Source organism: Pseudonaja textilis, chromosome 2 (genome assembly GCF_049901715.1).
Source record: "Pseudonaja textilis isolate UNSWEBS1 chromosome 2, rPseTex1.2, whole genome shotgun sequence".
Taxonomy (NCBI): domain Eukaryota; kingdom Metazoa; phylum Chordata; class Lepidosauria; order Squamata; family Elapidae; genus Pseudonaja; species Pseudonaja textilis.
In genome coordinates this window covers 4,081,709-4,093,687 of record NC_141991.1, presented here as the reverse complement: position 1 = coordinate 4,093,687, position 11,979 = coordinate 4,081,709, and the positions used below count along the sequence as shown (strand labels likewise).

The window sequence follows — 11,979 nt, the reverse complement described above, 5'->3', positions numbered from 1 at the left end:
CCAAATGGGATCTGACTAAAGCTGTATGTAGCGGGTTAGAAGTCCTCTTGATGGTGATGGGTGATACATTTGGACAGCTGGGGGGGCGGGTCTCTGCCTTTCTGGTCCCTCCTTCTCTGAGAAGCTGAGCAAATAGTTTGAGAAGGAGGTCTATATGTACTGAAGTAAAAAAACACCAATAAAAATTCCTGATTGTGGCTTTCCTGTCTGTATCCACCTTCCACCCCTTCAGGTCGGAGTTCTCAGCAACCGTAAGACACAAGCTGCATTTCCCAGGGAGCCTCCTCTTCTGACACCCAACTGGGTTTATTCCTTTTGAGGCCTCCTCCAATCTCTACCCAGCCTTCAGGGTGGCTGTTCTTGAGGGAAACGAGTTCAAATCCTGAAGAGATTTTTCTCCATCTCCACAGAAGAGAAGGTGACGGAGAAAGTGCCACCTCTGGAGACGTTGAAGCCTTTGTCTGATGGAGCCATTAAGGGGTCCCTTCTACTGTCATACCCATCTGCCCTGCCCTTCTCTTTCCCTAAGACGCTATCCCGCCTTTTATAAAATCCTGGCATTTTGCGCTAAATCCATCAGGGGGCGCGCTTGGCTTAAATACAAGGAATTTCTCTCTCTCTCTCTCTCTCTCTCTCTCTCTCTCTGTGTACACGTACACACACACACAAACAAACACACTTGCCGCTCTAGGCCGCCGCACTCGCTCTCCTTAACCCGTGGGCCTCCACAGGAGGCGGAGGGGGGGGGAGATCCAGACGTGCCTCTGGTGAGGGGTGGGGGGGCTCTTCCCGGGTCCCATTCTCCTCAGCCTCCCTCTTCATGCCGGGGGATGGTGGGGATGCCTCCCCCACCCGGTGTCCGGGAAGCGCCCGAATGAGGGGAGAGGGGAGGGTCGGCTTGCGGAGGCCCAGCAGGAGAGAAGCCGAGCGAGGAAGAGGCGGGATTCGCACCCGGCTCCCCGAGGGCCCGCTTCTGTCTTCGGAGGGGAAGAGAAGCGGGGAGGCCTCTCCAGCTGCCTCCTTCCCTGACCTGCTCCGGAGGGGGACCTGAGTCCTGCGCTGGGATGGGCAAGGTTGCTCAGTGGCTGAATTCCATTTTCTAATTCCTGCAGTTTATTTTTCTTTCCATCTCAGATATAGAAATTCGAAGCCATTTGAAATCTTTGCAAGTCAAAATTCTCTCTTTGCGGGGAACAGAAAAAAAGAGGAATCACTTGCAGGGATCTGACCTGCTGCGACCCCAGAAATGGTCCTGTGAAGGAAAAGGCATCTGGAGATCCACCAGAGTCCTTGGACCCATTTGAGTTGCTCTGCAGGAGAGAGGAAGGATGGAGACACAACCTTTTGCAAAGGAGGGAAGCAGAAAAGGCCCTTCCACTCTTCAGCCTGGGAAGGGTGGGGAGACCTGGACAAGAACTGGGGAGGAGATCCTGGAGGAGGAAACCATCCTCCCTTCAGAAGTCCAGCCTTGCAATTTCAGGAGCCTCCAATTCCGGGAGGCTGAGGATCCCCGAAGACTTTGCAGCCGACTCCACGACTTTTGTAGGCGATGGCTGAGACCAGAAAAGCACACCAAAGCCCAAATTCTGGACTTGGTTGTTCTGGAGCGGTTCCTGTTCCTTCTGCCCCCAGAGATGGAGGGCTGGGTGTGGGAGTGTGGAGCAGACACCAGCTCCCAGGCGGTGGCCCTGATGGAAGGCTTCCTCTTGAGCCAGGCAGAGGAGCAGAAGGAGCAGCTCCAGTTGCAGGTGAGAGCTCAAAAGAGAATGAGAGTGTGCTTGAATACTTCACTCCTCCTTTCCAAATTTCTCTGACATTCATAATATGTGGCAATTTCCCAATTCTTGTAGGACATTGTTCCATTGTTTTCTCACTCAACCGCACTGATGGATATTGGAGGTTGTGTTCCAAATATAAGAATCCACTTTATGTCATGTGATATAAATTAATTCTGCTTCTTTTTTTTCCTTCCTCCTATTTGAAGTCTTGCACTGTAGAGATTAGAGTTCCTGAGGGAAAGAAGAATCCATCAAATCCCCCTCAGGAGCAATTTTTCAGGAGGATCCCTTGGGAAGATCAAAGTCAGGACACCACAGGAGGTAATTAAAGTTCCTCTGATGATCCATCTGTGTTACCTGTCCCTAGCCCCATTAATGAAAGTATATAAAGCTAAGGTTACCTCTATCCTCTTGTATGGAGCAGAAGTTTAGGGTCTATAGTCAAACACAGTCCTAGAACAAACATAGTCCCAGCATTTGAGATGTATTTTGGGTGTAGATCTGCTGCAGCAGTTAGAGCTGAATTGGGAATTCATACAGTTCATGCACTATCCAAAATTAGAACATATTACTGGCACAAAGTCAGTGAAATGGAGACTTATATACTCCCCGGGTTATGTTTACTAGAGCAAATAAAATCACAATCACAAATCTGGATCCCCAAACTAACACATTTTGTCAGAAACTGTGACTTTCCTATCTCTTGCGTAACAGGAGAATGATTTAAAGAAAGAGCTGCCCAAAGAATTAAGAATGTAGAAACACAAAATGATATACGAGGGCTATCCACAAAATAGATTACGTTTTCGTCTGTAGCAAGAAGGGGCGGAGCTAGCGTGGCCATCTTTGGTCTGTGTGTCTGCTGCTCTGTCTGCATCTAGTCGTGCTAGTGGGAGTTTCGTATTGTTGCCCGTTATTTCACAGCAAACGTTTGAAATGTTTGCTGCAATTGAAAATCCTGTGAGTTGTGAGGTGTGATCGGTGATAAGGTTTTTGTTGGCAAAAAAACATAAACCGACTGAAATTTTAATTGGAAAATTGAAAAACTAAGAAAAGCAATTCAGAACGAAGCGTAGAGGAAAGTTAAGCTAAAAAATTTTGTTCCAAGCCAGGTCTTCATCCTCGGAAACAAGTGGTAGTCGCTTGGTGCAAGATCGGGGCTGTAGGGCGGATGAGGAAAAATCTCCCACTTGAAAGCATTCAAGGACTTCTCGAGTGTGATTTGCTGTGTGTGATCAGGCATTGTCATGCAAAAACAAAATTTTTGAGCTTAACTTTCCTCGACGCTTGTTCTGAATTGCTTTTCTTAGTTTTTCAATTTTTCAATTAAAATTTCAATCGGTTTGTTTTTTTGCCAACAAAAACCTTATCACCGATCGCACCTCACAACTCGCGGGATTTTCAATTGCAGCACACATTTCAAACGTTTGCTGTGAAATAATGGGCAACAATACGAACCTCCCACTAGCACGACTAGATGCAGACTGAGCGGCAGACGCACAGACCAAAGATGGCCACGCTAGCTCCGCCCCTTCTTGCTACAGACGAAAACATAATCTATTTTGTGGATAGCCCTTGTAGCTATGCTTAGTAAGGTGGGTAACTTGAAATAGCTGAGCAAATACAAACGTACCTTTCAAATAGACAGCTATTTGAAGTTACATCTGTCAAAACATCAAAGAGAAATATTCCCACGAGCGAGATTCAAACAGCTCGACACAATGGTCAGATATGGGAGATTCCATTTTATACCTTCCAATGAATGTCTCTGCATTTGCGGAGCAGCAGAAGTAGAAGACCTGGCTCACATCCTATTTGATTATTGCTTGTACAAGACAGCTATCTCAGTCTATATACCAAACAAATGACCCATTGGGATCCCCATATCAAAACAATTTATATTATGTGCGGCCAGAATCTGAAAATAACATTTAACACAGCACAATACTTAAGCCAAATAGCTCAATTGAGATATGCATATGTGGGACTGATTGGGATAGATTGCAGGGGTGACACCGAAATATAATTTTATCATATTTTATCTTAAATTATTGTATTATATTCCAATTTCATTTTAAATTGCTTTTATCAAATTTTAGTAATAATTTGTTTCTGGAACTCTGCCTTTTGATATGGCCCAAGGGCTAATAAATAAATAAAAGTAAGTACATCTGTCTTACCTTTGCTCTCTCTTCCCTTCTATAGAATACCTCCTCCTATTTTGTTACTCATACATTTTGAAATTATTTATTCCTTACAGAGAAACAAAGAATGACGCTTTCTGGTTTTTATGAGGGAGCTCAAACAGTGGTTGAACCTGCCAATCAAGTAAGAAAGGGAAAAGTTATTAGATTTTTATTTTCCTTCCCCATAATCCCCCCACCCCACTTCGTTTGGCCTGAATTATTTTTGTGCTCTTCCACACCATGGACAGCAGAATAGCAGGTTCGAGTTGCTTTTGACCAGCATAGCTTCCTCTGGTTATCTTATTCTGTTGTTCTCCACCAACTTGTCGTTTACAAGAAGCGATTTTTAAAAAGTCCTTCCAGAAATAGGAATAAATGTATCACAGTGGCAGGAACTGCTAGAGACCCCTTTTTTTGGTAATTCTTTGACTCGGGATTGTGCAAGGCTAATGAAAAATAACTAAAGACTCACATTGCCCTTTTTAAAAACCCATAGTTCAAAAAATAAGCAAATCATATTAAAAAATAAAGCAGAATTTTAAAATCCAAAGAGAATGGCCACGTGGAACATGTAATCATGGTACTTTGGGCTATGAAATAATTTCTGATTTGTGCCTGGATCAAACATTCCCACTTTCCAAAGGCTGAGAAATGACCTTTGCAGGGAATTTTCTCTTTATTTTGTTCCATTCAGCCAGTGGCTCAAGACTAATAGATCAATCAATGATACACAGTGTGATAGTTCAGTTGATCCAGAAATGGGATTACTGAAAGGCACTGGAAGTTCTGAAGAATCAATTAACTTGATAAAACTTCACCAAATATTTCTTCAGTCAAAGAAATTTTCAGAATTGCCCATTTTCTCACCTAAAATTAGGACTTGTGTAACCCACAGCCATTTAACTTAGTGCATATCTCTGCTTTGGGAATTTGGGAATGATGGAACAGAATAACAAGAGTTTGTAGGGATCTTGGAGGTCTTCTAGTCCAACCCCCTGCTCAGACAGGAAGCCCTATAACATTTCAGATAAAAGGCTGTCCAATTTCTTCATAAACATGTCCAGTGTTGGGAGCACCCACAATTTCTGGAGGGAAGTCATTCCACTGATTAATTGTTCTCACTGTCTGGAAATTTCTCTTTAGTTGTAGGTTGGTTCTCTCCTTGAATAGTTTCCATCTGTTGCTTCTTGGAACAATGCTATCATATCACACACACATCCAAAGTCTTTCTTTTCATTAAACTAGCCATACGCAATTTCAGCAACCATTTTAATATGTTTTAGCCTCCAGTCCATTAACAATTTTTGTTGCTCTTATTGGCACTCTTTCTAAAGTCTCAAGATCTTCTTTCACATCTGACAACCAAATGCAATATTCCAAGTGTGGTCTTGGCAAGCATTATAAATTGGTACTACCACTTCATCCTGATCCTGATTCTATCCTCCTCTTAATTCAGCCAATGATTGTATTGGGGTTTTTGGGCTACCATAGCATACTGCTGACACTAGAACTCTGTGGAGGGAAGTAAGCAGTGGGGTGCCACGGGGTTCCGTCTTAGGCCCAGTACTCTTCAATATCTTCATTAATGATATAGATGAAGGAAAAGAAGGGGAATTTATTCAGATTTGCAGATGATACTAATCTGGCAGGAATAGCTAACATCCAAGAAGATAGGCTCAAGATCCAGATGGATCTTAACAGACTAGAACACGGGGTCATATCTAACAAAATGAAATTCAATGTAGAGAAAAGTCAAGTCCTACACCTAGGCAAGAAAAACCAAAAGTACACATATAGATTGGGTGAAACCAGGCTCAATAGCAGCAACTGTGAGAGGGATCTTGGAATCTTAGTGGACAACCAGCTAAATATGAGCCAGCAGTGTGCAGCAGCAGCTAAAAAAGCTAATGCAATCCTAACTTGCATTAACAGAGGGATACAATCACGATCAATAGAAGTACTAATACCACTCTATAAAGCCTTAGTAAGACCAAACCTAGAGTACTGCATCCAGTTTTGGCCACCACACTATAAAAAAAATGTTGAGAATAGTTCTAGCATTGTGGAAATATGCATACCTTTGTATCTGTTCAGTGTTCCGATATTTGAGGGGCTGCCTCAGAGTGGAAGGGGTCAAGATATTTTATTTTCTAAAGCACCCAAAGTCCAGACAAGGAATAATGGATGGAAACTGGAAAGATTTAACCTGGAAATAAGGAGAAACTTTCGGACAGTGAGAACAATCAACCAATGGAACAGAAGTCGCCCTCGGAAGTTGTGGGAGCATCATCACTTGAGACTTTCAAGAAGAGATCGGACTCCCATCTGTCAAAAATGGTATAGGGTTTCCTGCTTGGACAGGGGGTTGGACTAGATGACCTACAAGGTCCCTTCCAACACTCTGATTTTCTGTTATCCGTGTTGTGCTTACTACTGTTGAGCCAGGTATCACCTATTCTATCCCTGTGCATTTAGTTTTTCTTTCCTAAATGTAGAACCTTACATCTCTCACTGTTGATTTCGTTTTGTTAGATTTTCTTACATGAGGCCAAATCCGTCAATCCTTCTATATTTCGAGCCTATGTTCTGGAGTTTTTATATTCAATTTGGTCTTGTCTATTCTTAGATGGGTCCGAATCTATCGATCCTTCACTATCTCAAGCTTATCCTCTGGAGTGTTGGTATTCATGTCAATTTGGTCTTGTCTGCAAATTTGATGAGTTCCCCCTTTATCCTCTTGTCTAAATCATTGATGAAGATAAACATATCTTGTGAATCTTCCTGTTCTGTTCTTTTTTCTGTGTTCAGGAGAATCTTGTGTCCTTCGAGGAGGTGGCTGTGTATTTCTCTGAGGCGGAATGGTCTCAGCTGGATCCTGACCAGAAAGCGCTGCATTCAGAAGTCATGCTTGAAAACCATAGGAATGTGATCTCTCTGGGTAAGATTTTTCTTGACCCAAATCAGGGAGTTCAAGAAGGCAGATTATAGTTAGATTTTTATTGAAAAATCACTAATCAGATATTATCTCCTGGGTGGGAGAAGGAAAGAATCTGGCTTTCTCATACTCCAAGAAGAGAAAGTGTCAATGTCTCTTTGTCTAGATTCTTCCTGTGCTGTTTCTTATCTGTATTTTTCCATTTCTATTTTAACTCATCTGTGGAGGCTAAAAAGAACGAGGTTTGCTTTTATATATCCTTTGGAGCAGCTTTCCTGGCTGAGGAATTCTGGAAGTTGAAGTCCACAAGTCTTAAAAGTTGCTAAGCTTGGAAACCCCTGCTCTGGAGGTCATGTGAGAGGAGTGTGTTGTCACTTGTCCTCCGAAACCTCCCCAAATTGTGTGAAAACAAAACTTTCATGGTCAGAACTTTTCATGGCCAAATGCCTCTTGGCAAGTTAGGTTCCACTGTAGGGATTGCCCGGGGGAGGGTGTTCGTCCCTGGAGTCCCTGTCTTTAGGAGGTCTGTCATGGGTTTGGCAATCTTTGCAAAGGAGTAGATGAATTGCCTGTAAAAGTTTGTGAATCCCAGGAAACTTTGTAACTGTCTGCGGGTGCGAGGGGGCTGCCACTCTGACATGGCTTGTATTTCGGGATGGGTCAATCTCTATCCTCTCATTTGACGCTGATGAGACTTTGGGGAAGCAAATGAGCCATTCTTGAAGCCTCCCAACCTTTGCAGAACTGCAGTGTGAGATCATGCGAGATTAGTGGCCTGAGATCTTGCACTACTGGTCTCGTGTGATCTCTTACTAAAGTATTTTAGGCCTCCATTCTCTGTGAACTGCACCAGATCCGGCCAAAGAGCCCTTGCAAGCCGATGAGACTTTGGAGCAGTGAAGTAGCCATTCTTGAAGCATCCCAACCTTTGCAGTCTCAGCGCAAAAAGAGTTTACAAGTCATTGGGAAGCTTCAAGCAAGGGATTTAGCTCCAAAATCTCACCACTGGGATCAAGGAACAGGCCGAGTGGGGGTCCTGCCAGAGAGACACCATGGAGCAGCTGATCCAAAGTACACTGGAGAAGGAGCTTGTTTCAAAATTGTTTCAATTCTCACAGATTTCTGCTGAAATTAACCCACCCCAATAAATCTTAACATTTCTCCTAATTCCTCCTTGGATGTTTCTACTGATAGTTCCTTAACTCAAAACTAGCTTTGAGTGAGATTTGCATATATATAGATAATTGTAAAGAAACAGATATTTTCTAGATATTTTCAAAGCTTTCGTTACTCATGAATATAGAAATCATCATGTCTATATCACACCACTGGAAGCATGCAAACATACAACCTAATGGAATTTCCGAGAAACTCAGAAGGAAATTCACTTGACTTTCTACAGTTTGATCTTTTTCTCTAAGCTTGTTATCATTTTCATTTCCCTTTTGCTTTGAAGGTAATAATGAGCAGAAGAATCAAGGTTCCCATGAAATGTTCCAAGTGATCAGTGCTAAAGATGGAATGGAGAAGTTTGGAATTCAACTGAAATTCAAAAGCCATGAGAGAAACCAGTCAAATAATTGGAACCAGGAAAGCTCATCTTCCACTGATGCAGCAATGCAAGACTTCCTTGCCCAGCAAGAGAAACCATTTAAATGCATGGAGAGTGGAAAGACATTTGCTCAAAGAGATCATCTTTTTTCCCATATGATGATCTATACAGGGGAGAAGCCTTATAAATGCTTGGAGTGTGGAAAGACCTTTGCTTATAGTATTGGACTTACTATCCACAAAAATATCCACACAGGAGAGAATCCATCTAAATGCATGGAGTGCGGAAAGACCTTTGCTCACAGCAGTGGATTTAGTTGCCACAAAAAGATCCACACAGGGGAAAAGCCATATAAATGCATGCAGCATGGGAAAACCTTTACTCATAGTAATCAACTTACAATCCACAAAAGGAGACACATGGGAGAGAAACCATATAAATGCATGGAGTGTGGGAAAACTCTTCCTTGTAGCTATGAATTTACTATCCACAAAAAGATCCACACACGAGAGAAACCATATAAATGGATGGAGTGTGGAAAGACCTTTGCTCAATGCAGTAATCTTGTATCCCATAAAAGAATCCATAGGGGAGAGAAACCATATAAATGCATGCAGTGTGGGAAAACCTTTACTCGTAGTAATCAACTTACAATCCACAAAAGGAGACACATGAGAGAGAAACCATATAAATGCATGGAGTGTGGGAAAACCTTTCCTTGTAGCTATGAATTTACTATCCACAAAAAGATCCACACAGGAGAGAAACCATATAAATGCATGGAGTGCGGAAAGACCTTTGCTCTGAACAGTAGACTTACTATCCACAGAAAGATCCACTTAGGGGAAAAGCCATTTAAATGCACCGAGTGTGGAAAGACTTTTGCTCAACGCAGTAATCTTGTTTCCCATATAAGAATCCACACAGCAGAGAAGCCATATAAATGCATGGAGTGTGGAAAGACGTTTGCTCACAGCAGTGGACTTAGTTGCCACAAAAAGATCCACGCGGGAGAAGAACCATATAAATGTCTGGAGTGTGGAAAGACCTTTGCTCAGAGCAGTGGACTTAGTTGCCACAAAAAGATCCACATAGGGGAAAAGCCATATAAATGCATGGAGTGTGGAAAGACCTTTGCTCAAAAACGTCATCTTTTTTTTCATAAGAGGATCCACACAGGGGAGAAGCCATATGAATGCATGGAGTGTGGAAAGACATTTACTCAGAGCAGTGGACTTAGAAGCCATGAAAAGATCCACACAGGGGAAAAGCCATTTAAATGCATGGAGTGTGGAAAGACCTTCGCTCAAAGAGGTAATCTTAGTTGCCATAAAAGAATCCACACAGGGGAAAAGCCATATAAATGCATAGAGTGTGGAAAGACCTTTGCTCAAAGACCTAGTTTTATTTCCCATAAGATGATCCACACAGGGGAGAAGCCGTATAAATGCATGGAGTGTGGAAAGACCTTTGCTCAAAGAAGCCACCTTATTCGCCATAAGATGATCCACACAGGGGAGAAGCCGTATAAATGCATAGAGTGTGGAAAGACCTTTGCTCAAAGATATCATCTTAATTCTCATAAGATGAGCCACACAGGGGAGAAACCATATCGATGCATGAATTGTGGAAAGAGCTTTGCTCAGAATCGTAGTCTTACTTCTCATAAAAGGATCCATGCTCGAGAGAAACTGTGTAGCAATAGCAATTTCATTTAGACTTATATACCAGTGCACAATGCTTTCCGGCACTAAGAGATTTACAAAGTCTGTATATTGTTCCCCAGCAATCTGGTTTTACATTTTAGCAACCTCAGAAGGAAGAAAGACTGAATCAGCGCTGTGGCGGTCAGGATCAAACTCCTTCTGTGGGCAATTAGCCTGTAGTACTGCGTTCTAACCATTGCCCCAGCATATCTCTACATATTTTTATTTGTATGCATGTTGTGCCTTTCGGATCCAAATAATACTAGGTGAATCCAACAAAATTAATGTGGAGAAAAGCAAGGTTTTACACCTGGCAGGAAAAACAGATTAGGTGAAACCTGGAACGAAAACAGTAACTGAGAGGGACCTTGGAGTCCTAATGGATGATCACTTAAACATTAGTCAGCCATGTGTGGGAGTAGCCAAAAAAGTTAATACAATTCTTGGTTGTATAAGCAGAGGCACAGAATCATGTCAAGTATTAGTACCACTTCATAAGGCCTTCAGTATTCCACGTTTGGAATACTGAATCCAGTTTTGGCCACCACATTACAAAAAATATGTTGAGACTTTTGGAAAAAGTGCAAAGAAGAGCAGCTAAGCTCTTCTGAAGGCCTGAAGAATAAAACAAGAATAGCTGCAGGATTTGAGTTTGGCTAGTCTAGAGATAAGAAGGATTAGGAGTAACATGATAGCAATATTCCAGTATTTGAGAAGCTGCCACAAAGGAGAGAGGGTCAAATGTTTTTCCGAAGCCCCAATGAGCAAGATAAGAAACAATGGATGGAAACTAATCAAGGGGAAAAGCAGCCTGGAATTTCCTTATGGTGAAGTACAATTAACCAGTGGAAAAGCTTGCCTTTAGACATTGTGGGTGATTCATCACTGGACATTTTTAAGAAGAGATTGTACAGTCACTTGTCTGAAATGACAAAGGATCTTTGTGCTTTTTTGCTAAGTAGGAGGTTTTAAAGCGAACATGAGCATCAGTGGAGTTTAAGGTTATCACTTGGCTTGAAAGTGATGTGTGGCTGCCAGTATTCAAGTGGTGGAGATTCCTCAATCATTTCGAGAAACTCCCTCTAATGAGTATATCCACTAGAGCAGAGTTGCAGGCAGAGATGCAATTAGCCCTGAATCCCTTACTATTGTTTCAGTTTTTCTTCCTTTGCTTACTATTGTCACAGTCTGCCTTTCCATCCTGCTTCACATTATGTAATACAAATAATAACTGAGAAGGAAAACCATAAGGAGAATGGGGTTATAGTGATGCTGAATTAGAAAATGCAACTCATAGGCTCTTTGTCCTACTTTTGTGGTGATCTTTCCTTGCCTTCCCTCGTGTTGCCCATCTCTGGACTCACACAATCTTATCAATATCTTTTTTTAACTGAGGTCTCCAGAACTGGACACAGTAATCTACATGGTGTCTCATTAAAGCCCTATGTAGAGGGATAGGACCTCCTTTTTCCTGATAGTAATATATCTGGTGATGCAACCCAGAATTTTGTTTGCCTTCACAGCTGCCTGGCCTCACTGTTTACTTATTTTGCAGTTATAATTTTTTTCAGTCCCATGGTAACTTTTTTCACATAGTTGCATAAAATAATTGCTGCTTGAACTCATTTATTCAAATACAGAATAGTTGTAGTGTTGTGGAAATATGCATACCTTTGTTTCTGTTCTGAGCTTCCTCCACAAAGGAAGCATTAAAGCAAGTAGTGTCAACTCTCAAAATGACTCCACCTGAAATCATATTTTTCATGCTTCTTTTCTTAGTTGCCATATTTATTGTGGGGGGGATTTCTGGAATTGAATAGAA

The 11,979-nt window shown here is 42.1% G+C and overlaps 2 protein-coding genes across 2 annotated transcripts in view; one reads left to right on the top strand and one right to left on the bottom strand.

The window, feature by feature from the left end:
- LOC113451924 (uncharacterized) overlaps positions 1-11,979 on the bottom strand; it is a 219,030-nt gene that overhangs the window by 134,679 nt on the left and 72,372 nt on the right.
- The window catches only part of LOC148126586 (uncharacterized), a 34,087-nt gene continuing 23,022 nt past the window's right edge, over positions 915-11,979 (top strand). Inside the window, exons 1-5 of the mRNA XM_087928474.1 lie at positions 915-1,748; positions 1,985-2,099; positions 4,039-4,106; positions 6,773-6,902; positions 8,356-10,146. Of these exons, the coding sequence (XP_087784600.1) occupies positions 1,329-1,748; positions 1,985-2,099; positions 4,039-4,106; positions 6,773-6,902; positions 8,356-10,146 (2,524 nt within the window). The 5' untranslated portion in view covers positions 915-1,328. The remainder of the gene's footprint in view (positions 1,749-1,984; positions 2,100-4,038; positions 4,107-6,772; positions 6,903-8,355; positions 10,147-11,979) is intronic.